The sequence below is a fragment of the Engraulis encrasicolus genome, chromosome 15 (assembly GCF_034702125.1).
Source record: "Engraulis encrasicolus isolate BLACKSEA-1 chromosome 15, IST_EnEncr_1.0, whole genome shotgun sequence".
Classification (NCBI taxonomy): Eukaryota; Metazoa; Chordata; class Actinopteri; order Clupeiformes; family Engraulidae; genus Engraulis; species Engraulis encrasicolus.
Window position 1 is genome coordinate 12,062,740 of NC_085871.1, and position 22,500 is coordinate 12,085,239.

The following is a 22,500-nucleotide window of genomic DNA, read 5'->3' on the forward strand; positions in this document are numbered from 1 at the left end:
CCACCCTACATCTGTCTCCTCTCCCCCCCCCCCGAGGATGGTTGCATAGCAACCAGGGGAGTGTGGCGGGGTTGGGGTGTCGGGGCCTAATCTGTGGCCGTGCGTGCACATGTGATGGGGATGATTTGGCCCATTTGACATTTGACATTCGCGTCTACTGCTGAGAAACATCACGTTTGGACCCTGTGTGTGTGTGTGTGTGTGTGTGTGTGTGTGTGTGTGTGTGTGTGTGTGTGTGTGTGTGTGTGTGTGTGTGTGTGTGTGTGTGTGTGTGTGTGTGTGTGTGTGTGTGTGTGTGTGTCTATGGATTGTGGTGTGTGTGTGTGTGTGTGTGTGTGTGTGTGTGTGTGTGTGTGTGTGTGTGTGTGTGTGTGTGTGTGTGTGTGTGGCATAGACCACTGAAATGCGTGGTGAGTGTTGCACTTGTGCGTCTTTGTATGTGCATGCGTATGTGAATGTATGTTTTATTTTGTACTGTATGTGTAACACATGTCATTACAAGGTCTCACATGTCTGTATAAATATCATGATGAGAAATAACATGTGCATCAGAGGCGTGGCAGTAGCCCGTGTGTAGTGGCTGTAGGATTTGTCAGGCTGTGTGTTTGTGCATTCTGTGTGCAGCATACATGTATACAGTGTGTGGAATTGATTATGCGTGTGTGTTGTAGTAATAATGTGCGTGTGTGTGTGCGCGCGTGTGTGCATGCATACACGAGCGTGTGTATACAAGTCTGCGCCCACATGTGTTTATGTGTACACGTGTGTGCCATTCAGGTATTCAGGACCCCCCCTTGCCCCCCCCCCATTTCCACCTCCATGTCTATCCTGATCCGCTTATCTCCTGTTCTATCACTGTGGTGTCCGAGATCAATGGAAACTCAATAGGACCCCTCCCTCAATCCCGACCCCCCCTTACGCCCACCACCCCTCCGTCCGGCCCCCCTAATTCCACCCCTACTAATCCTCTGCAGCCTGCTGATAGACTGATGGCAACTGATGGCCACTGCTGATGTCATCCCCTGCACCTCATCCACCCAACCACCAGCCACCAGCCACGGTGCAACTGAATAAAAAAGTTAATGTGTCCTCAACCCCATGGCCTTTGTTTTGCTCTGGATTCGTTTGTCTTTCTTTCCTTCTTTCCCTACTATATTAGAATGAACACCAAGGTTCCATTCTATTCAGTTAAAGTAAACTAAGTGCACTAACTGAAAAAAAAATCTGGATGGAATTTCCAATCAGAAGCATCCAGCTTTTATCATTCGACATTATATCTGATTATTTGATTGGATATTATATCCGATTATTGTCAGATCCAACCAGGACATGTATTTATGATTTAAAAAAAATCTACAGTTGAAAATCAAAAGTGAAAAATCTTAAAATTGAAAATCCGAAATTCCATTGAGCTGTGCTGTGTTCATAGAATACACAGTCCAATAGAATACACCAAGTTTTAGTTACACCGACACATGTTAGTGTTCTGCCTTGTAGAGTGTGTAGCTGGGAATAGCAACACCTGTCTGTAAAGTCTATGGTCCTCTGGACGGCTGTCTGCTGGCCTGCAACCTCTACCAGCATGTGGTAGACACGGAGCATCTGCTGTCTGGCTACCCAGTGTTTGCTTTGCGAAGGTGGGATGCATTGGTAAGGTGTTCTGGGCTGTGGGTATGTGTGGTTGATGAGGACATGACCTCCAGATTATATGAAAAGAAGGGCTCACATTTCAGCATCTACTGTAGTGTTTCTCAACGGGGGCGGTACAGCCCCTAGGGGGCGTTGGAGAGCTCTACGGGAGCGTTGAGAACGATATAGCTGAGAGGGGGCAGTGCCATGGGGGGCATTAGTCCATTTAGTTTTTTGATACTAAGGGCGGTGTTTTCAGTCTTATGATGATGTCAAAGGGGCACTGGGAGGCAGAGCTCTGTCTTGTACCTTTAGGACATGAACTCTAAGGCTTTGATATCTAGCTATTCATGGAGGTGCATTGGTGAGGTGCAGTGGGGTTTAGGGCATCTGGGAGAAACAGATAGACTGTGACCTTCATGCTGTGCCATAGTCTGGCCAATAAGATGATGACCTCTAGGCCTTGTACGTGACTTGGGACCGTCTGGGATGTTCACCGTGTGTATTAGGGCTGCACAATTAATCGAAAATAACCGAATATTGTGATATAATCGTGATATCGAAATCGTGATTTCAATCGTGATTTAATCGTGGCAACAGTGACCTACCCTCGAGAGCCTCCTTGAAACCAGAACATACTGACAGGCTGGTGTTTCTGGCCAGAAATCTGTTCACCTAAATTTCATGCTATTGCCTTTTGCATAATTATTACAATTCATTTTATTTTGCTCATACAATTCATTCTTGATTATATTTCATTACCTCCGCCAGGAGGTTATGTGATCGCCTGGGTTTGTGTGTTGTCTGTGTTCGTTCGTTCCTTGTGTGTTGTCTGTGTTTGTTAGTTAGTTCGTTCGCTCGCTGCTCTTTCACTGCCTGCCACAGGGTGCGCACGGTGAGCGTGCCTGAGCATTTCTCAGCAACAATAAGGAACAAGGAGAGATTCTCCTTTGCTGCGCCAGCTCCAATACTAAGTGCATTTCACCTAAAAGGTTGTTCATCCGCAGGCAGGAAATAATCCTGTCAAGATAATTACCACCGCTGCCAAAAATATGGAATTTGTGATTGTGTTGACCCGTATGTTATCATTGCTGTTGCGAGATGGACAGTGACCACTCCCGCAGATAGATTAGGTTCACAATCCTGTCGAATTAATTACGTTGTCAAAAATATGGAATATGTGATCTTGTAAGTTCACAATGCTGTTGTGGACTGTGACAGGTTCACAATGCTGTCGAATTAATTAGGTTACCGTTGCCAAATCAATGTTGACTGTACGTTCACAATGCGTGTAAAATTCATTACACCCCCTTCGCTACATTTAAAGTTAACCCCAAGTTGTTTGCGAGATGGACAGGGATCAGAAAGCCCGACAGCATGCATAATGGCCGAGCACCGGCGAATATTATTCCAATCGGGTGTGCCTGCGCCAAAGCAATAAGGAAAAGCACTGTCTCCTTTGACGCAAGCTCCAAAACCAGTGCTATCAACCTAAAAAGTTGCTCATTAGCAGGCACCCTTTTGGCTTGGCTACACCCTCGTTGAAGTTAACAAACAGTCATGTGAAATTAATCACCGCTGCCTAAAATATGTGTTAATTGGAAGTGCACTGCTGCGAGATGGACAGTGACCACCGCAGATCATTTCGGTTCACAATGATGTTGAATTAATTAAGCACCATCGCCAAAAAAAATATGGAATTTGTGGCTGTGTAAGTTCACAATGCTGGTCAAATGCATTACACTTCACTCAATTTAACCCCAGTTGCGAGATGGACCACAAAGCCCGACAGCAACGTAGACTGATTGACAACGGTGATAGTGATTTTCCTATAAGGAAATGCCGCTTGGCTTCAGTCGACAGCGCTAAGGCCAACCAGTGGCCCATGAGAATGATTCATACCATCGTAGGCAAAAAAAATAGGCCTAACCAGATACGGTTGTCTGTGGTTGTTTCAGTTTTGTTGGTCAAAATCATTACATTCCCTTCACTAATCACTAATAGGCCTACAGTTCTATTAGCGCATGATCACAAGTTTTCAAAGCAGGTTGATTTTTTTTATCTTGTAGCCTAAGCACAAGGATGGATTAGGCTGATACAATTGGCATAATTCCACTTAGTCCTTAAAGTGTGATATGAAATAGCTGTGAAATTTAAAATGGTAATAAGGGCATGCTGCCAATCATCAAAACTGTTTATAACAATGTGACCAGCAACTTCTGACCTTCAATAACTGCATTTATAGGACAGTGCATAGTAAGTTCACAATATAGCATGTAGCACTTTGCCAATACCACAATCACAGGTGAACAAAACAGACCACAGTTAATCAAGGACATGGTCATTAAAAATACAGATATAATCTAGTTACAACTTCACTGTTTAATTCTCTGAACACACTAATGGTGTGTATAAACCTGCATAAATGACACCACATCATGACACAAATATCCTACTGTATAGTCTAAAAACAAACTTAACTTCCTTGGCGGAGGTCTGCACACTCTGGGTGCATTTCTAGTATTGTTATAATTTTTGCAAAAATCATCAAAAATCGTAATCGTGATTATGATTTTGACCCAAATAATTGTGATTACGATTATGTCGTAATGTTCCACTGCAACCTGTTGCTTGTGGCCTCGCACTTTACGTGACGCCCCGCCTCCGTGGAGAAAACAATACCGTTTCCCCGCTGTCAACTTAGCCACGACATATTTTTTTGGGGACTTCTCCATTCAAAATCCTGATTCCAAATGAGAAAATGACCTTTCAATTGCGATTTTGTGATATTGAATTAAACTTCGGTCATCAATGACGTGGTGCGTGACGTCATCACGAGGCCACAAGCACTTGGGGAGGACGGGAGTTAGCATATTGGAAAGAGCCCTTTGTGTGTAGGAGGTGGCATGGCATTTAGAGGTATACTAGAGAGGTGTCAGCCCGTGAAGACTCTCTCTCTCATTCATCCCAGTCACCTCAAGTCAAAAGAGTGTGTGTGCACGCAGGGCAGCTGACTGCATTGGCCGGGCCCAGGACAAAGTAATCTGAAACGGCCCCCAGCCCAATACATTGAATGTAATAAGGACAGAATTAGGGGCCCCCTCTCTCCCTGGGCCCGGGACAACTGTTGCATTTGCCGGCACCCCTGTGTGTAGTATGTGTGTGAGTACGTCTGTCTTCTGAAAGGGGTTACTGATGAGGTGATGGGGAAGAGTTTGCTCTACTGATGGTCAATCTAACTCTCAGGCAGGGGACCTGAATGGGAAGCCGCAGCACTGTTTACCTAATTATCTCCCCGCCTTTCCCTTTCCAACGTGAGTGTGTGTGTGTTTGCCTAAGTACGTATTTGTGCAGTATGTGTGTGTGTGTGTGTGTGTGTGTGTGTGTGTGTGTGTGTGTGTGTGTGTGTGTGTGTGTGTGTGTGTGTGTGTGTGTGTGTGTGTGTGTGTGTGTGTGTGTGTGTGTGTGTGTGTTTGCCTAAGTACGTATTTGTGCAGTGTGTGTGTGTGTGTGTGTGTGTGTGTGTGTGTGTGTGTGTGTGTGTGTGTGTGTGTGTGTGTGTGTGTGTGTGTGTGTGTGTGTGTGTGTGTGCGTGTGTGCGCGCACATTCAACTAAGCCGTGTGTGTTTAACCCCTGTACTGCTCTGACACACTGGCATGCTGATGAAGACGTTTGCAGCTGTCTGTCTCTATTGAGTTTATGAAGTACGTACATCACGTAATGCACCTTAATGAAAACCTAACACAGGCGCTCAGCTCAATACTCTCTAAGAAAATTGGTCTCTAGACAGTCATTTGTTTGCACAAGTGTGTGTGTGTGTGTGTGTGTGTGTGTGTGTGTGTGTGTGTGTGTGTGTGTGTGTGTGTGTGTGTGTGTGTGTGTGTGTGTGTGTGTGTGGGAGAGAGAGAGATAAAGAGAGACAGATAGAGAGATAGAGAGAGAGAGAGAGAGAGAGAGAGACATACCTCAATAGAAGCTGTGAGTGCCTGTTCTGCAGCTGGTGGGAAAGCAGTTTGGCTGGATATTACCTGAAACACACACACACACACACACACACACACACACACACACACACACACACACACACACACACACACACACACACACACACACACACACACACACACACACACACACACACACACACACACACACACACACACACACACACACACAAATACTGTGCCTTAATTACAACAGGTGAAAATAATTTAGATAACAATAACGTTGCAATATTAACTCAAAACGTCATGCCTATTACATTGTAGAAAACAAATGTGGTACACAGTGATAAGGCACAAGATTTTGGGGATGATAATGGAAGACAAGCAGCTGAAACCATCAAAAAACGTAGAAAAGGTCTACTGTAAGACAGAGATGCACGCACGCAAGCAAGCAAACAAGCAAGCACACACACACACACACACACACACACACACACACACACACACACACACACACACACACACACACACACACACACACACACACACACACACACACACACTCACACACACACACACACACACACACACACACACACACACACAGAACCCCCACCCGCCTCCACACAAACACTTTAGCTGTCCAATTTGATGTAACCTCCCAAAAAACACATATCTTTTTATTACAACATTCACCAGACAGCCAGGCTGGCTGGGAAGGGAAGGGAAAGGAAGGGGAAGGTGGTGGTGGTGGTGGTGAAGCTTTGAGGCTGCTGGATGTATTTTTAATGTTGTCGATTGAGAGGGCGAAGGATCACCCACCCCACACCACCTGACTCCCCCAACTCATTCTCTCTCTCTCTCTCTCTCTCTCTCTCTCTCTCTCTCTCTCTCTCTCTCTCTCTCTCTCTCTCTCTCTCTCTCTCTCTCTCTCTCTCTCTCTCTCCTTGCATCAGGGCAGTTTCGAGGGGTATTTGGGGACCCTGAGCAAAAAGGGACTGGGGACATGTGCTGTACATAACCAGCCGTTACCCAAGGGGCCTCCTTTCCGCTTGGGGGCCCTAGGCATTTGCCTAGTTTGCTTGCCTGGTTGTAGTTGTGACAGGCCTGCCCTTCCTGCGCTTGCCTGTGGCAATGACAGGCAAGAGGGGGCTGCCCCCTCTGTGAGCAATGGCTTCTCATAGCTACCTCAAATGCCTTCAGAGAGAGAGAGAGAGAGAGAGAGAGAGAGAGAGAGAGAGAGAGAGAGAGAGAGAGAGAGAGAGAGAGAGAGAGAGAGAGAGAGAGAGAGAGAGGGGTAATCATAGAAGTCTCCATATGGGAGTTTATCTCACTTACTCTTACACTTAATGTGTGTGTGTGTGTGTGTGTGTGTGTGTGTGTGTGTGTGTGTGTGTGTGTGTGTGTGTGTGTGTGTGTGTGTGTGTGTGTGTGTGTGTGTGTGTGTGCACATGCCTATGTGTGTTTTTACATGACTGAGCTACCCACACGACCAAAGCCATAGCTTCTCAGTACTGATTGAAATCATTAAATTTGAAGATCATGACAATAAGAGAAGAGACCCACAAATGCCTCCACTGCTAGGGTTACTGATGGTCTTTAAGCTAGACTGTACATCAGAGAGACAGAGGGGTTATGTCAGGTAAAGATTGCTCCAGGCATAAAAGCATAATACAGATCCCGGGGAATTTATACGTTTGTGTGATCAACAGGGCCCCATGTATGTAGGGGGCCCACACAGTGTCTGATTTCTGTTTTACTGTATATTAGATATATCATATGGCTGGGGGGGTCCATTGGAGCTGATTGTACATAGGGCCCACAATTGTCTGCTACGCCCCTGCATGCGATTGACATATTCCTGCATGTTTTTCCCAAATCTATTTCATTATTAAAATCAGCAAATGTGAAATGACGATATAAAACACAGCAATAAAATGGACGCACCCTCACATGCATCCATTGAGAGGGTCTACAGAAGCTACTAGAAGGGTACATAATTCATCAGCATGGTTGACAGGTTATGTGAGGTCTAAGATTTATCTGATGGTTATGGTTTATCATACACATTCTGGGGGAGTATTGGAATCTTCTTTGTGTTATAGCTACAAGGACAGTCAGAAAAATGGCTTTGTAAGATCCAGTACTGGTCCACCACTAGCCCGTTCATCTCAAATGCCTCCATCGAGAGACTCTTAACATGCAAATGGCAGAGCTATAAATACAGACAATGGAAGGGTTATGCGAGGTGAGAAGAGAGAAGAGAGAGGAATAATAATGACATCATCCACTTAGGGTCTCACCTTGGCCACGGCCTGCGAAAGGCGAAACAGGGAGTTGACCACGCCCACATTCCTCCTCTGGCCTTCAGTCAGTGGACCAATCACCTGGCTCGCATCCCCCTGGGTACACAGCTGAGAGAGAGAGAGAGAGAGAGAGAGAGAGAGAGAGAGAGAGAGAGAGAGAGAGAGAGAGAGAGAGAGAGAGAGAGAGAGAGAGAGAGAGAGAGAGAGAGAGAGAGAGAGAGAGAGAGAGGCAGACAGGGAAACAAAACATGTCTATATACTGTATACAAAAGGGAATACAAGGCAGTGTTACAAAAACATAGGAAGAAGACAACAAGGGTGGGTAGGTGGGGTGGGCATAATTCGATTGAGCTTAAGATTAATAAAAGTTCACTAAAACAACGTTCCCGGTGTATATTAGCAAGATAGGTCTTTTTCTTATACCAACATCCTCCTCTTATAATGCTGGCCACCTGCGACAGAATTGCCCATACCTGCATTTGAATAGATAGTTTGATGATGCCCCTTTAGAATCATTTCCTATGTCAAGATTAGTATCGTAATGACAAAAGGTTTTTTCCAAAAAAATGATAGGTCACTATTTTGCTAAGATGACAAACAGCACGGTTAAATGGATGGAACATGCCAAGCCAGGTAGCGAGTGCAAGTGACAGGAAAGAACAAGGAGAAAAGGGAGAGATGAAGAGACATGAGAGAATGGTGGAAGGAGAGAGAAGAGAGAGGAGGAATAAAGAGAAGAAAGGAAAGGAAATAAGAGGAAAAAAAAACGAAAAGCAGAGGAGAGCAGAGGAGCTTGACAACAAGGTGAGAGGAGGAGAGGAAAAGGCAAGAGATGAGAGGAGTAAACAGAATAAAGGTTTCAACGGAGAAGAGAGGAAAGGAGAGAGGAGAGAAGACAGGGGTTAAGGAGAAGAGAGGAGAGGAGAAGAAAGTAAGCTGAGGAGATGAGGAGGAGAGGAGTTGACTGCAAGGGTGAGGAGAGAAGAGGAAGGGAGAGGGCAGGAGGAGAGAGGAGAAGAGAGGATAGAGAAAGAGGAGGCAAAGGAGAAGATATGAGAGGAGGGAAGAGCAGAGAAAAAAGAAAGTACAGAAGAAGTGAGAGGAGGAGGAGAGAGGGAGCAGAGGAATCTGCACCAAGGTGAGGAGAGAAGAGGAAGGGAGAGGAAAAGAGAAGAGGAGGAGAGGAGAGGAAGAGATTGCAGAGGAGAAAAGGTGAGGGGACAAAGGCGACGAGAATGACAGGAAAGGAAAAAAAGAAAGGTTTAGAGGATAATTGAGAGAAGGGAGGGGGGAGGAGGAGGAATTCAAAGGAGGGTTGGTGCAGAAGGTGGCTGCTGTACGTTGGGCACGGTAGGGCTGTTGTCACCACGGCAACTCCACGTACAGCACGCCATGCCAAAGGCTGGCAGGCACTCAGCTGGGGAATGCAGTGAGAAGGGTGGTAGGGTGGTGGAAATGTGGAAGTTATTCTATGCATGCCAGTATGACAGACACACACACACATGCGCACACACATTCTTGTGCATATATCTTGATAACACTGCACACATGCACATAGATACCCTCCAAATCACATCTCAACACTTGGAAACAGGGAAATCGACAGGCGGGGGACAAAGTCCAGGGCCCAGCGATAGAGGGGGCACAGAATTGGGTGCTCATTAAATTGAATATATTGAGTGCGCCGCGGCGCCCTTTTAGATGACTTTTGTCCCGGCCCGGCCCAAAGCTGTCAGCGGCCCTGCTCGGAAATATCGCAATCAGAACACCCTCCAAAATGCTCCGTCGAAAACACAGGCACACCACCGGGCTTTATCTTCTTGGAACAGTCACAGCAGGATATAGAGCAAACAACCCGCCGAAAAACAAACAAACAAACAAACAAACAAACGAACCGAAGCAAACAGATCTCGGAAAAACATTTGGTGGCTTGCGAAACAAACAAAGACACAGGAGGAGAAGCATGTGGAGTGTGTGAGGAAAGGAGAAAAAAAACCCAACACCACAGGGTACCGTGGCAACACTCTAAAAATGGCATGACAATAGTTAATTATCAGCAGGTGGCAGCAGGTGTACATGATTGGTGCGTGGTGTGTGTGTGTGTGCACGCGCGTGTGTTTAATTTCTGTGCGACTGTGTGTGCGTGTGCGTGCGTGTGCATGTGTTTGTGTGTGTGTGTGTGTGTGTGTGTGCGTGCGTGCGTGCGTGCGTGCGTGCGTGCGTGCGTGTGTGCTCGCGCACGTGTGTGTGGTGTGTCTGCGCGTGTGCGTGCGTCTGCGCGTGTGCGTGCGTATGCACGTGTGTGTGTGTGTGTGTGTGTGTGTGTGTGTGTGTGTGTGTGTGTGTGTGTGTGTGTGTGTGTGTGTGTGTGTGGTGACAGTGTGTGTATATGTGAGGTCTTGAGGGTCTATGCTCCCTTCACACCTGGGGCTATATATAGCATAAGCAGAGGCCCACCCTCACTACTGCACGAGGACAACACTCAGGTGAGTCACCAGAGAAAGAGAGAAAGCAGGAGAGAGAGAGAGAGAGAGAGAGAGAGAGAGAGAGAGAGAGAGAGAGAGGAAAGACAGGGAGGGAGGGAAGGAGGGAGGGAGGGAGAGATGAGAGTGGAGAGGAAGGTGGAGAGGGAGAGTGTGAAAGGGAGACAAAGAGGGGAAGAGAGGGAATGAGAGGAAGAAAGGGAAGAATGGAGATGGAGGGATGGATGGACAGATGGGAGTGGAGAGGACGATGGAGGGGACGTGTGTGGAAGCCTGATGAGAGGAAGGGAGTGGGTGGAGGAGGGGCAGGAGGAAAGGAGACAGAGTGAGAGGACGAAAAAGAGGCAGAAGAAGAGGGAGGAAATACCTAGAGGCAGACATACAGTCGAGAAAGAGAGAGAGAGAGAGAGAGAGAGAGAGAGAGAGAGAGAGAGAGAGAGAGAGAGAGAGAGAGAAGAGGACAACCAAGAAATTAGAAAATGACAAGACATGGAAAGACAGAACAAAGAGACAGAGAAGCGTCAATGGAGATAGAACAAGAAGGAAGGAGCGAGAGAGAGAGAGAGAGAGAGAGAGAGAGAGAGAGAGAGAGAGAGAGAGAGAGAGAGAGAGAGAGAGAAAGGGAGTGGGGGAGAGGGAGAGGGGAAGGGGAGAGGGAGAGAGAAACAGTCAGACAGACAGAGATAGAGATACGAGACACAGGGAGAAAAGATAGAGAGACAGAGAGAAAGAGAGAAAGAGATAGAGAGACAGTCCTGTGCCGTCACATGCCTCTGTGTGCTCAGGTGCATGTTGGCTGGAAGTGTGGCAGTGTAGGGGGGCCTGGCGGTGTAATGGCAAGAGCCTGGCCTACACGAGTGACGTGAGGTGAGTCTGGGGTCAACCAGGCCTCCGGAGGGAAGCAAGGGGCCAGTAGTCTACTGTCGTCACCGGTGACTGCATGGGTACATATGAAGAGGTTTATTGCAAAATGATTTATATCCATTTCGGAACATCTTGGGAATTTTTTTTGTATTGGGCATTGCATTGCATTGAAAGATGACTTTTATACAGGTATAGGTTTAAAAACAATGTTCTCAAAATATTCGAATGGTAAGAATTGGCGCTTACAACACGTCATTTTGCAACAAAACTGTGTGTGTGTGCGTGCGTGTGTGTGTGTGTGTGTGTGTGTGTGTGTGGGTGTGTGTGCGCCAAGGAGGGGAAAACAGGGAATGGCAGAAAGAAAGGAAAAAATCGTACTTACAACACATCATTTTGCAACAAAACTTTTCATATATAGACATAATTCCTCCATCCTCACAACCTTGTCCTTGTTCAAATCCTAATTTATCTGCTGTGATTTTTTTGTTTTTCATTTCTCCCTTTGTGGACGAACGAAAGAAGCAATCAAGGGGAAGATGGAGGAATCTAGATTCTATGGCATTCTATTCCCCCCCTTTCTGTGACTTGAGACGTCTTTGATGACTCAGCTGGAGGAGGGGTACTGATATGTACCCTACGTGACAGCAGTGTGAGTAGGTATTCACGCTGCATTGACCTAGGCGCCTGGAGTGACAGAGACGCTGCATTAAGGCTCTTGAGATTTGAGTTTTTTAAAATAAAAAATGTGGGTATGTTAGAGCTGAGTGAACACATTGTAATGCAAGATCCTAGCTTTTAAATGCAACTTAGTTCATGTTTTTATGTGCTTCTGAGGCTGAGATATTTAGGTTTTTATAGGCTGAGGGTACCTTTTACCCATAAAAGGGCTTAGGCATTCAGCAGGCTTTTTTGCAGGTGCCTTGGACTAAGTAAGGGTTAACGTTCGGCGAGAAGGTCGCTACCGTGGAATAGCAGCACGACAGAGAGAATCTTTAGACCCCGACGCGGAGCGGAGGGGTCTTGTTCTCTCTGAAGTGCTGCTATTCCACAAAGCGACCGACTCGCCGAAAGTTAACCCGCTTATTATATGGATATACTTAAATGATTCACACATGGCGGGGACATTTCTTTAGACCTATTTAATGTTAAGATTGTTGCTGCGCAAAACAAAACAGTGCCGTTGTGGAACACCGCTAGGCAACAGCTAGGTAGCCAGGACAACAGGTGTTGTCTATCACAGCAGCTGATTAGAGTGACAAAAGACCGGACCCCCTGCGGAGTCATATGAAACATTCGCTTTAGCCACTGACTTGTATACAAGCCAGTGGCTTTAGCAGTGAACATATTGTTGCCATTGACAGCGGTAGCCAGGACAACAGGTGCTGTCTATCACAGCAGCTGATTAGAGTCTTGTTGAAAAGTCGCTTTAGCAGTGAAAAGTCTTGTTGCCATTGACAGCGGTCTGTTATAGACCAACCCGTCCGTTATCGAAAAATAACAGACGTCCGAACGTTGGGGAGCCCCGTTGAAATGAATGGAGCATTCGACAGATGACGTCACAACCATATAATAATATGGGTTAACGATGGCATGTCCTCATTGCCAATTTCATAAGATTTCGTCATATTTGTCTACCCATTTCGGCCATGTTGATTAGTTGAATTCTCCACTTTCAATTCATGCCTTCGGGTGGGTGTCCCTCAGTCATGACACATCATAGAACATTCTAGTCTGTTCCTCATTTCAATGAGAAGCACAGACCTTAATTGGCTTAGCAAAATGGGGATAGAAAAGAGCCCTCTAAAACCCATTTGGAATCTCAATATTGGCCGAATCCACTGACTAGACTTGCCTTTCCTGCTGAAAATAATGGGTGCAAGACTCAATTTTCACCAGCTTTTATGTCACCTTCATTGTGTTGAATGGGTGGCACTCAATTGGAGTACTCGAGCTAAAGGTGGATTTGAATTAGGGGCAACCTCCTGTTAATCCAGAGGCGCAAAAAAACATATTATTCCTCAAATTAGTTCTTTTTATGACTGGTTTCAAATGTCATGTTAATATTTCGGAGCAAAAAATTATACGAGAAGAAACAAATATTGTAGTCAAGATATATTAGGCAGCTCCATTGAAACCCATTCCTTTCCACTAGCCTGCGATTGCCAAATAGCTGCCGTACTTACAGTACCAAACAACTTCAGTCGCTGACCCTTCTCATCGGTTACAGATTCTCTGTTAATACTAACTGGAGGAGAGGCATCATGCGGGACAAACTCCTACGGCGAGAGGGATGGGAGGATTGAACCAGGCCTGGGGAGAGGCGGGGGGTTGAAGATTGAGTAAGGGACACACAAACTACAGGAGGCCACAGTGCTTCGGAAGAACAGGGAACGTTCCGGCCATTTTCCCAGCGAGCGGTCTGTCGAGAGCGGACACGGATTTAAAAAGCTGGAATTATATTCCCAGCATGTGTGCCGACCAGAATGCATTTTATTCTTAAAAGCCCAAGGCCCATAATTTATTTCCTGCGGACAAAAGGTACAGAGAGCAAAGGGCAGATGACACTTACCAATGGGAGAGTTTACAGCTCTGCAGATAGATAGAATACAAAGAAGGATGGCAACCACTGGTTTTAATGGACAAGCACAGGATTTGAGAGCACCTGCTGCTTTCTGCTATATTATCAACAAAACACTAGCTACACTTAATAGAGCTTCAGAAGTGGCTGTTTAAATGGTTTCTTTTACGTCTGAATGGGGTGTCGTGTTGACCAATGATTTTATGATCATGGTTTAACTGACAGTCCTAAAACACAAGGAGAGTTGAAACCTGCTGCTTTTATTTTTTTATGGTGAACAGAATAACAATAAATCCAGTCAGTCTTCTTGTTATGGTGTCCAAAGCCACTTGAAGCGAGCAATACCACGTAGTAGGAGTTGTACTGTACATCCCATATGTCCTTTTAATCCCTGAACCCTACCTCATATACCACCTTCCAGAGACACCGTTCAAAACCTGTTGCTTAAGATGCTCCATTTTGGCAACACAACTACACGGTTAATCCAGCCATGTCATATTGCTCATCAGGGTCCACGAGGACAGGGCAGCACCCATTTGTTTAATACAAAAGCAGGGTTATCCCATCCCATCTCTTCCTGCTCTTCTTTCATCCCCGAAGCCTCCACAGACAGAGTTTGAACCTGCTTTGCGTTGATGTTCCTTTTGACATCACTAACTAACGATTAACCAGACAGTCTCCTTGTTTGGTGCACAGGGTCCCTTGACAGCACGCAGAGTAACATTAATATAATGTTCAGTATTGTTTCCCTTACTTTAATTATGCTACATTTTATTGCATTTCTTTTTTTTTAAATAACAGAGACATCCCATGTCTTTCTGCTCTCCCTTTCATCGCTACACCCTTCACCCCACACCCAACCACTAAATCCCCACACCCACCTCCCTTCCCTTGGGACCACTATGGCCTGCCGCTCATGGCCAGTCAATACAACATCTAAGCCGAAGACAAAACAAGGCTGCCAAGGGGCTCGAAATCAATGACGGCGAGGGTGGTGTGGTGGTGGCGGTGGAGCTGAAAGTGCTGGAGGTGGAGGCCTAAAAAGAGACTTCCCTGACATAAGTATTATCCAATCACACCCTGATTACACCCAAAATAGAGTTAGGTGTGTGTGTGTGTGTGTGTGTGTGTGTGTGTGTGTGTGTGTGTGTGTGTGTGTGTGTGTGTGTGTGTGTGTGTGTGTGTGTGTGTGTGTGTGTGTGTGTGTGTGTGTGTGTGTGTGGCTTAAGTGGAGGTGCGAGAGCAATCAGACAAGCTGTGGATTTACTGTGTATTTGTGCTGGCCAGTCGAGATCAATGCAAGACACCAAAACTGGGGTCGGATGGGGTCAAGAGAGATGGAATGCTCTTAATTATAGGCAATTGGAATGTCGCTAAGGAAGGAGGAGGGCAAAAGGTTGTGGTGAGATAAGCCCAGCCGTGGTTCAAACGGTAGGGCACTGCACTGCTACGCCGGGGACCCGGGTTCGAGTCCAGCCCGAGGTCATTTCCCGATTCTCCCCCATCTCTCTCTCCTACTCGCTTCTTGTCACCCTCTCACACTATCCTGTCAAAAATAAAGGTATAAAACCTCCCAAAAAGGTTAAAGGGACACTGTGTAAGATTTCTTAGTTGTTTATTTCCAGAATTCATGCTGCCCATTCACTAATGTTACCTTTTTCATGAATACTTACCACCAGCATCTAATTCAAAGTGTTCATTATGACTGGAAAAATTGCACTTTTCATACATGTAAAGGGGGATCTTCTCCATGGGCCGCCATTTTGAATTTCCAAAAATAGCCATTTTTAGCTGCAAAAATGACTTTACTTGGACCATACAAGAAAATGTGTTTAATACTTAGTAAACGTTCATGTAAAGATCAAATTTGGCAATAGGCAGCACAATTTCAATAAGCAGCATAGTTGCAGTACCTTTTTTGACCATTTCCGGCACAGTGTCCCTTTAATAGAAAAGGTTTCGGTGAGGTACGTGTGTATGTGTCTCTATGCATGTTTATTCAAGAGAAATCAATGTGTGTACAAGGGGGGGCTATGGGGTGGCATGCTGAATTTATTTACGCCCTTGTGTCCTTCTTCAATACGTCATCTGACCCTACACACTTGCCTTTGACATCGTACTACAACGGCCAGTGTCATATTGCAGACGACAAATGGCACCAAGTACCAACATCTAGAGTTCCATTGCAGACAAAAATAAAAAAAGATACCAGTGAGTGAGACAAATTTTCAACACCCGTTTGTCACTGCCATACTACAAAAACCAGAGCTGGATCAGATTCAGGACACAGAGTCCGAGATCCGGAGCCGGAGCGCAGCGTTCATTGATTTCGGATTGCCGCTCGAACAGCGGTGGCGCCTATGACGCACACAGACGGACCTGACCCACTTCTAGTAAAGACGATGTAACCGGAAGCAAGCTCCAATACCACACCCTGACCCTTTGGAGTCTGTGGGGAGAAGACAACTGGATCCAACTGACTGGGCCACTGGTCTCAAGATGCTGTCCAATATCACCCTTGGAGTCTGCGGGGAGAGAGCAATAGCATCCCACTGACTGGACCACTGTCCCAAGAGGCTGATGGGTATTGATCCAATACCGCAGAGCCTGAGCCGAGGAGTCTCTGGGGAGAAATGAATAGATGCTGTGGCGCAACGTGCCAGGGGACCAGGCCATGTATGGGCTTGCATGCCCATGTCCCAGCCCTTTCCACCTCTCTCTCTCTCCACGTCGCTTCCGGTCATCTCTCACACATTCCTGCTCAAATAAAGACCCAAAACACCCCATAAATACTTTAAGGAGCACTGTGTAATCTTTTTTGCAGTTTCTTTCCAGAGTTCACGCTGAAATATTGCCTTTTTCACAAATACTTGCAACCACCATTAAATTCTAAGTATTCATTATGACTGGGAAAATTGCACTTTCCATACATAAAATGGTGAATCTTCTCCATGTCTGCCATTTTGGAGTTCCGGAAATAGATATTTTTAGCTGCAAAAGTTACTTTACTTTGGTCATACAGGTAAATATTAGATTATTATTAAGTAAATATTCATAAAAAGATCCAATTTTGCAATAGTCAGCAAAGTTTCAATGAGCATAGTTGCAGTACCTACTCTGGCCACCATTCTACACACAGTGCACCTTCAACAAGGAATACGATCCATCTGACTGAACCACTGAAAAGAATACTACTCAGACAGACTGAACCACTACTCACTACCACCAGTTGGTCGGGGTATGATCTGTAACTGCAGAGCATGGCGTCTGCAGGGAGAAAAGAATAGCTCATGGACTGGCTGGACCAGTGTCCAGTGGGCCGCTGATGATGGAACGTGCAGTAACTCTACACCTAGCTGCCTCTGGAGGAGGTACAGCACCAGTGGAGGCAGGGCTGCTGACAGATTTTCCTGGGCCCTGGACAAAGTCATCTGAAAGGGCCCCCCCATCCAATACATGCAATGTAATGAAAACCCATTTTTGGGTCCCCTGTCTCCCTGGGCCCAGGACAACTGACCCCTTTGAACCCTTCTGTTGTCTTCCTTGAGTGGCGGGAGCAGGACGGTGGTGGTCATGGGCATGGCAGCAGCGGTGATGTTTCAACAAGGTCACATTGTGGATGGGAGTGGTGTTGGTGATGGCCTGGAGTGTCCACATCTTTTTTTTAGTGAGGGCCAAATCAGGGTTCACGTTAGCCGGCTGTGGCCGGACATTGGCCGTTTGCATGCATGAATGACCAGCAAAATAAAATGTTCCCGGACAAAATGTCCGACAAAAATGACTGCAATTAGTCAGTAAATAATATTAGCCCATTTTAAATAGGCCTACTTAAAGTTACAAAACACCAGTAGGCCTAATATGAAACTGAACAAAGCTGAAAATATTTGTGAATAGCCTATGTAACTGAACTTGTCATAAACAGCACGCAATATTGCTTGCGCTCTCGTCCCAACCGTCGTTGTCCCCAATCACGTTATGCTTATAACCCCTTGACTCACGCTGGCTGCTGTGCTGTCGTGGAACGCTTCTGTTTTTTAAGCTATTTTTCCCAATATATCAGTGAACACAACAAAGGGCATTGCATTTGCAAAACCCTTTCATGCCCAGTTGGGAAGTCAAGCGGGGACTCAATGGCATGCGCAGCATCGCTGCATCGAATCACTTTCACTTCTACCTCTGCTGAAAAATGGTGGTGGATCTCCAAGTAGGCTACAGAGGGTGAAGTTAAACATTCCAGAGAACGATGGACTCGCGAGAAGTCCCAGTGAAAGTGCATGCAGGGCTTTATAACTGTTTTCATCACTGGCCAAAACGTGTAGCCCATAGAGCATCGTACGGAACGTGTCAATTCCATTACTTTCGAGAGCGCAGGAACACAACGCAATATAGTTCAAATTTCAGCAGCGTCGATACCATTACTGTACTATTACAGGCATCACCTCGTTACCCAATTTCAGTAGGGAAATCCTCTTCGGGTTTGCTGATAAAACACACTGTTTGAGTTGATAATTTAGGGATCTGCGCACAGCACGTTGGCTGGCTGTTTTTTTTTCCAGTTCGAGCTCTCGCGTCTCGAGTGTGTGAAAGAAAGCGCGCGTTTACTCCCCGGCCCGTGCGCACAAGCAGGGCTCTAAATTACAGTAACACCAGCCAACTGGCCAAATGTTAGTGAAATTTAAGTTTTGCTGGCAGAAAAGACCAATTTAGCCTACTACACTTTGACCCATTAGGGAGTGTGTGTTTAGCTATATGAGGGAAGGTCCGTTAGAAATTTCAAATGTCCGGTATTCTGCAATACAGCCGGCCACTTGTACCCCTTTATGAACAATGTTGGTGCATGTGGTGCCCCCTAACTGGCGGTAAATGGTTGGTTCCCCGTAGGCATTTATTTATATTCAGCCTCTTTCTTGAGGGGAATTTGAAACACTGGGCCTCAGTGACTTTTAATTGAATATCCCTTGCGTTTGCCAATTCAAAGCAGGGGGCGTGTCTGATGGGAGTGCTGTCAGTCACAGACAAAAATGATCCACACAACACAACATTTCTAAAAAAATGGTGGAATGGAAAAGCAGTGAAAACACAGCTGACGGACGCATGTATGTGATCCCAATGTTGCAAAGCAAGTTGAGGTCCTTGCTGCAGTACAGACTTGTCTACTTAGGGTGCACTGAGAGGTACAGAGGAACGTTTGGAAGAGGAGGTACGGAGGAGGTAGGGAGGTGGAGATGAAGGTGGTGGTGATGGTGGGGGGTTGGTGATGGAGGAAGGGTGGAGGTGGGGTAGGAGGGAAGTGGGGAGCAGAAGGGGCGGTGTGTGGAGGTGCGGGTGGCCAAGGTGGGGGTGGAGAAAAGGACTTGGTGGGAGGGTGGTTGTCGAGATGGCGGAGGGTTGGTGGCAGAGGTGATAATGAGGTGAAGGCAGTGGTGGTGGGTGTGGTGAAGGTGGGATGGGGTGGTGCCAGTGGTGGTGTCAGCAGTGCTAATGCCTCTCCCCCCCTTCTGCAGCAGGTGCCCACAGGAGCCTCAGGGCGCCACTCATTCGCACTCATGTCTCATTCTCACAGATGACAATTTTACAGCCCCCCCGGCCCCATCTCTACCACACATCTTACACACACACAGACATGTGCGCGCACACGCACGCACGCACGCACGCACGCACGCACGTACGCACAATTAAGAATTAAGTTTGCCACAGATTTGAAATCTTTGTGAGTGTGGCAGTTATTAGTTAGACAGTTCTCACTGCAGGAGAAACATATTAACCTGCTGAGGCTGTGTGTGTGTTAGTGCAGTTTGTCCCTCCTCCCCTTCCATTCCCTCTACCTGCTCAGGTGACCATAGGCTCTTTTCCACTGCCAGTTTTCTGGTAGGCCTACAGCTCGACACGTTGCGACTCGGCCGCCTCTTCTTGCTTTTCGAATAGGCACGACACGGCTCAATGGTGAAGCAAAAAGTGGCGGCCGAGTTGCGCTGTGTCGAGCTGTAGGCCTACCAGAAAACCGGCAGTGGAAAAAAGAGGGGCATGTGATTGGCTTGATTGGAGCCATAGAGCCATGAAATTAATTAAAATAAGATCTCAAGTGTACAGACATTTCTGACAGGATTTAAACGTCTCTGCTGCCTATCATCACAGCTGTGCTGGATGTGCAGCAGCTGTGAATGGACTCAGCAGCACCACCACCATAGCATGGTGTACACTCAGGGAAGTCGACAGGGGGGTGGACAAAGGGCTCGGTTGTCCTGGGACAGGGGAGTGTGTGTGCGTCTGTGTGTGTGTGTGTGTGTGTGTGTGTGTGTGTGTGTGTGTGTGTGTGTGTGTGTGTGTGTGTGTGTGTGTGTGTGTGTGTGTGTGCTCGTGTGCGCGTGTGCGTGTATTTCTGTGTGTGTGCGTGTGTGTGTGTGTGTGCGTGCGTGTGCGTGCGTGTGCTTCTGTGTGTGTGTGTGTGTGTCTGTGTGTGTGTGTGTGTGTGCGTGTGTGTGTGTGTGGGCGCACGGGGGGCTTTCAGATGTTTTTTTCCCCCGGGCCAATCGGAAGCTTTCAGCTGCCCTGAGCAGATGTGAATGGGAAAATAAAGAGGCTACAGCAGTCAGCGGCACCAACCACCACGGCGTGGTGGCACACACACACACACACACACACACACACACACACACACACACACACACACACACACACACACACACACACACACACACACACACACACACACACACACACACACACACACACACACACACACACACACTCACACACTCACCAGCTGCTCCGACTTGACACAGTAGAGCTGCACCGTCTTGGCCGCGTTCTTGGCCACCGCCACCGTCAGACTGGGGTCCACCGAGGCCACGTTCAGCTCACTGAGGAAGCGGGATCGGAGAGGAGAATGGATGGGAGAGCATGAGATGGCATATCAGTAGGAACACCTTACTTTACAAAACATGTTAATCACGACTGAAGCAAAATATAAAAACTGTGCAATAGATCCGATTCAATTTATTTTTGAAACCAGGTAAACCATCATGACCAAGGAAAGGAAAGAGGGGAAAGTAATTATCACCCGGTGAACAGAAAGCACGTGTTCTGATTGGCTGATCACTTGAATCCACTGACCACTATCAATGGGATCGTCAGATATCTCTATCTGAACTTCATCCTCATTTCCAATCAAATCAATGTCCTCAATATCGCTACCGTCACTTATTTCAGCCATGGTCACTAATGCCGGGTTTTTTTCACTCTCCGACTGAGAGAAGTACTGTACAGTCAAATGAACATCTGTGGGTTTTGTTTTGTGTAGGCTATGTATTTAGACCAACTAGAAAACATTTTGTTAGTCAGATACTAATTTTACATCCCCAATGTGTATTTCAGGCATCAGACCTCATTTGCCATATACTTTTAAAATGCCTGCAACACTGAAAACCGCATGAAGGACACTCCTGGCTTTAATGGTAAATACGCATAGATGTGGCAGCCAGCATGAAAGGTAAAACCACACAGATTCGTCTCCCAGTCGAAATGGGTTAAGAGGAACCGCTGGCCCGTTACAGTATTTGTCCTCTCACCTGCCGATGGTCTTGATGATGCTGTCCAGCTCGTCGTTGGAGGGGGGGTTGCGTCCTCCCTGGGGAAACACCAGGTTGATGGGGTCGAAGAGGCGCGACAGGGACTTGGAGAGGTAGGCTGCTTCGTATGGCTGCAGGGAGTCCTTCAAAGCCTTCTCTGGGCTGGAAATAAACACACAAGTCAAGTCAAGTCAAGTCGGCTTTATTGTCAATTTCTTTACATGCACTGGTCATACAAAGAATTACGTTTCTTACTTTCCCATGCAGACATAGACATACTTTAGGTATAGACATAAAGTATGTCTATGTCTACATGGGAATGTAGGAAATGTAATTTCAATTCAAACACCATAATTTCAATTTCAAACACACCAAGTCCTTCTTCGGAACTTGGAAAAAAAACATGAGTGCGATTCTGCAAGCATTTAAAAACAAATCCTTTTCCAAATCCCTAAAGCTTTATGGCTGCAATATGCCTTTTATACATTTTATAAAACGCCTTTGAGAACGATTCATTTTTTTGTTAAAAAAAAAAAAAAAAGTTATTCTCACTAAACCATGGGGATCTGTACGGATGTGTGTGTGATTTTGAAAAGCACAGCGGTATGAATATTTGGTCATATATTTTCAGTTTTTCATGAGCTGATTAGGCTTGCCAAGATGACCCGACTCTGTGTGATGTAATTACACAAATGAGCTGGTGTGCGCGCCATCTTCAGTTTCTCATTAAGACCCTAATGCGTTGAGGTTTGCGGTTCAAGCATGTCTCTCTCTTTGCCTCACTTATCCACCATTAGAACATGCGCCCCGGGAGTCACTAGACTTACTCCAACCCAAAAAGATACACACAGAAACACACAACCTCTGGCATACTCACACGCATACTGTCCACACACACACACACACACACACACACACACACACACACACACACACACACACACACACACACACACACACACACACACACACACACACACACACACACACACAACACACACACACACACACACACACACACACACACACACACACACACACACACACACACACACACACACGTGTGGACAAAAATATACACATGTACACATACCAGGTTTCCCATTCCAAGTCAGACATAAAATTCC

The 22,500-nt window shown here is 46.4% G+C and overlaps 1 protein-coding gene across 1 annotated transcript in view; it reads right to left on the reverse strand.

Moving 5' to 3' along the window:
- Window positions 1–22,500, reverse strand: part of cog5 (component of oligomeric golgi complex 5) — a 183,832-nt gene that overhangs the window by 28,957 nt on the left and 132,375 nt on the right. The window contains exons 13-16 of the mRNA XM_063217902.1: window positions 21,374–21,535; window positions 20,566–20,665; window positions 7,878–7,988; window positions 5,596–5,658 (exon numbers count right to left, since the gene is read on the reverse strand). Coding sequence (XP_063073972.1) covers window positions 5,596–5,658; window positions 7,878–7,988; window positions 20,566–20,665; window positions 21,374–21,535 — 436 coding nt within the window. The remainder of the gene's footprint in view (window positions 1–5,595; window positions 5,659–7,877; window positions 7,989–20,565; window positions 20,666–21,373; window positions 21,536–22,500) is intronic.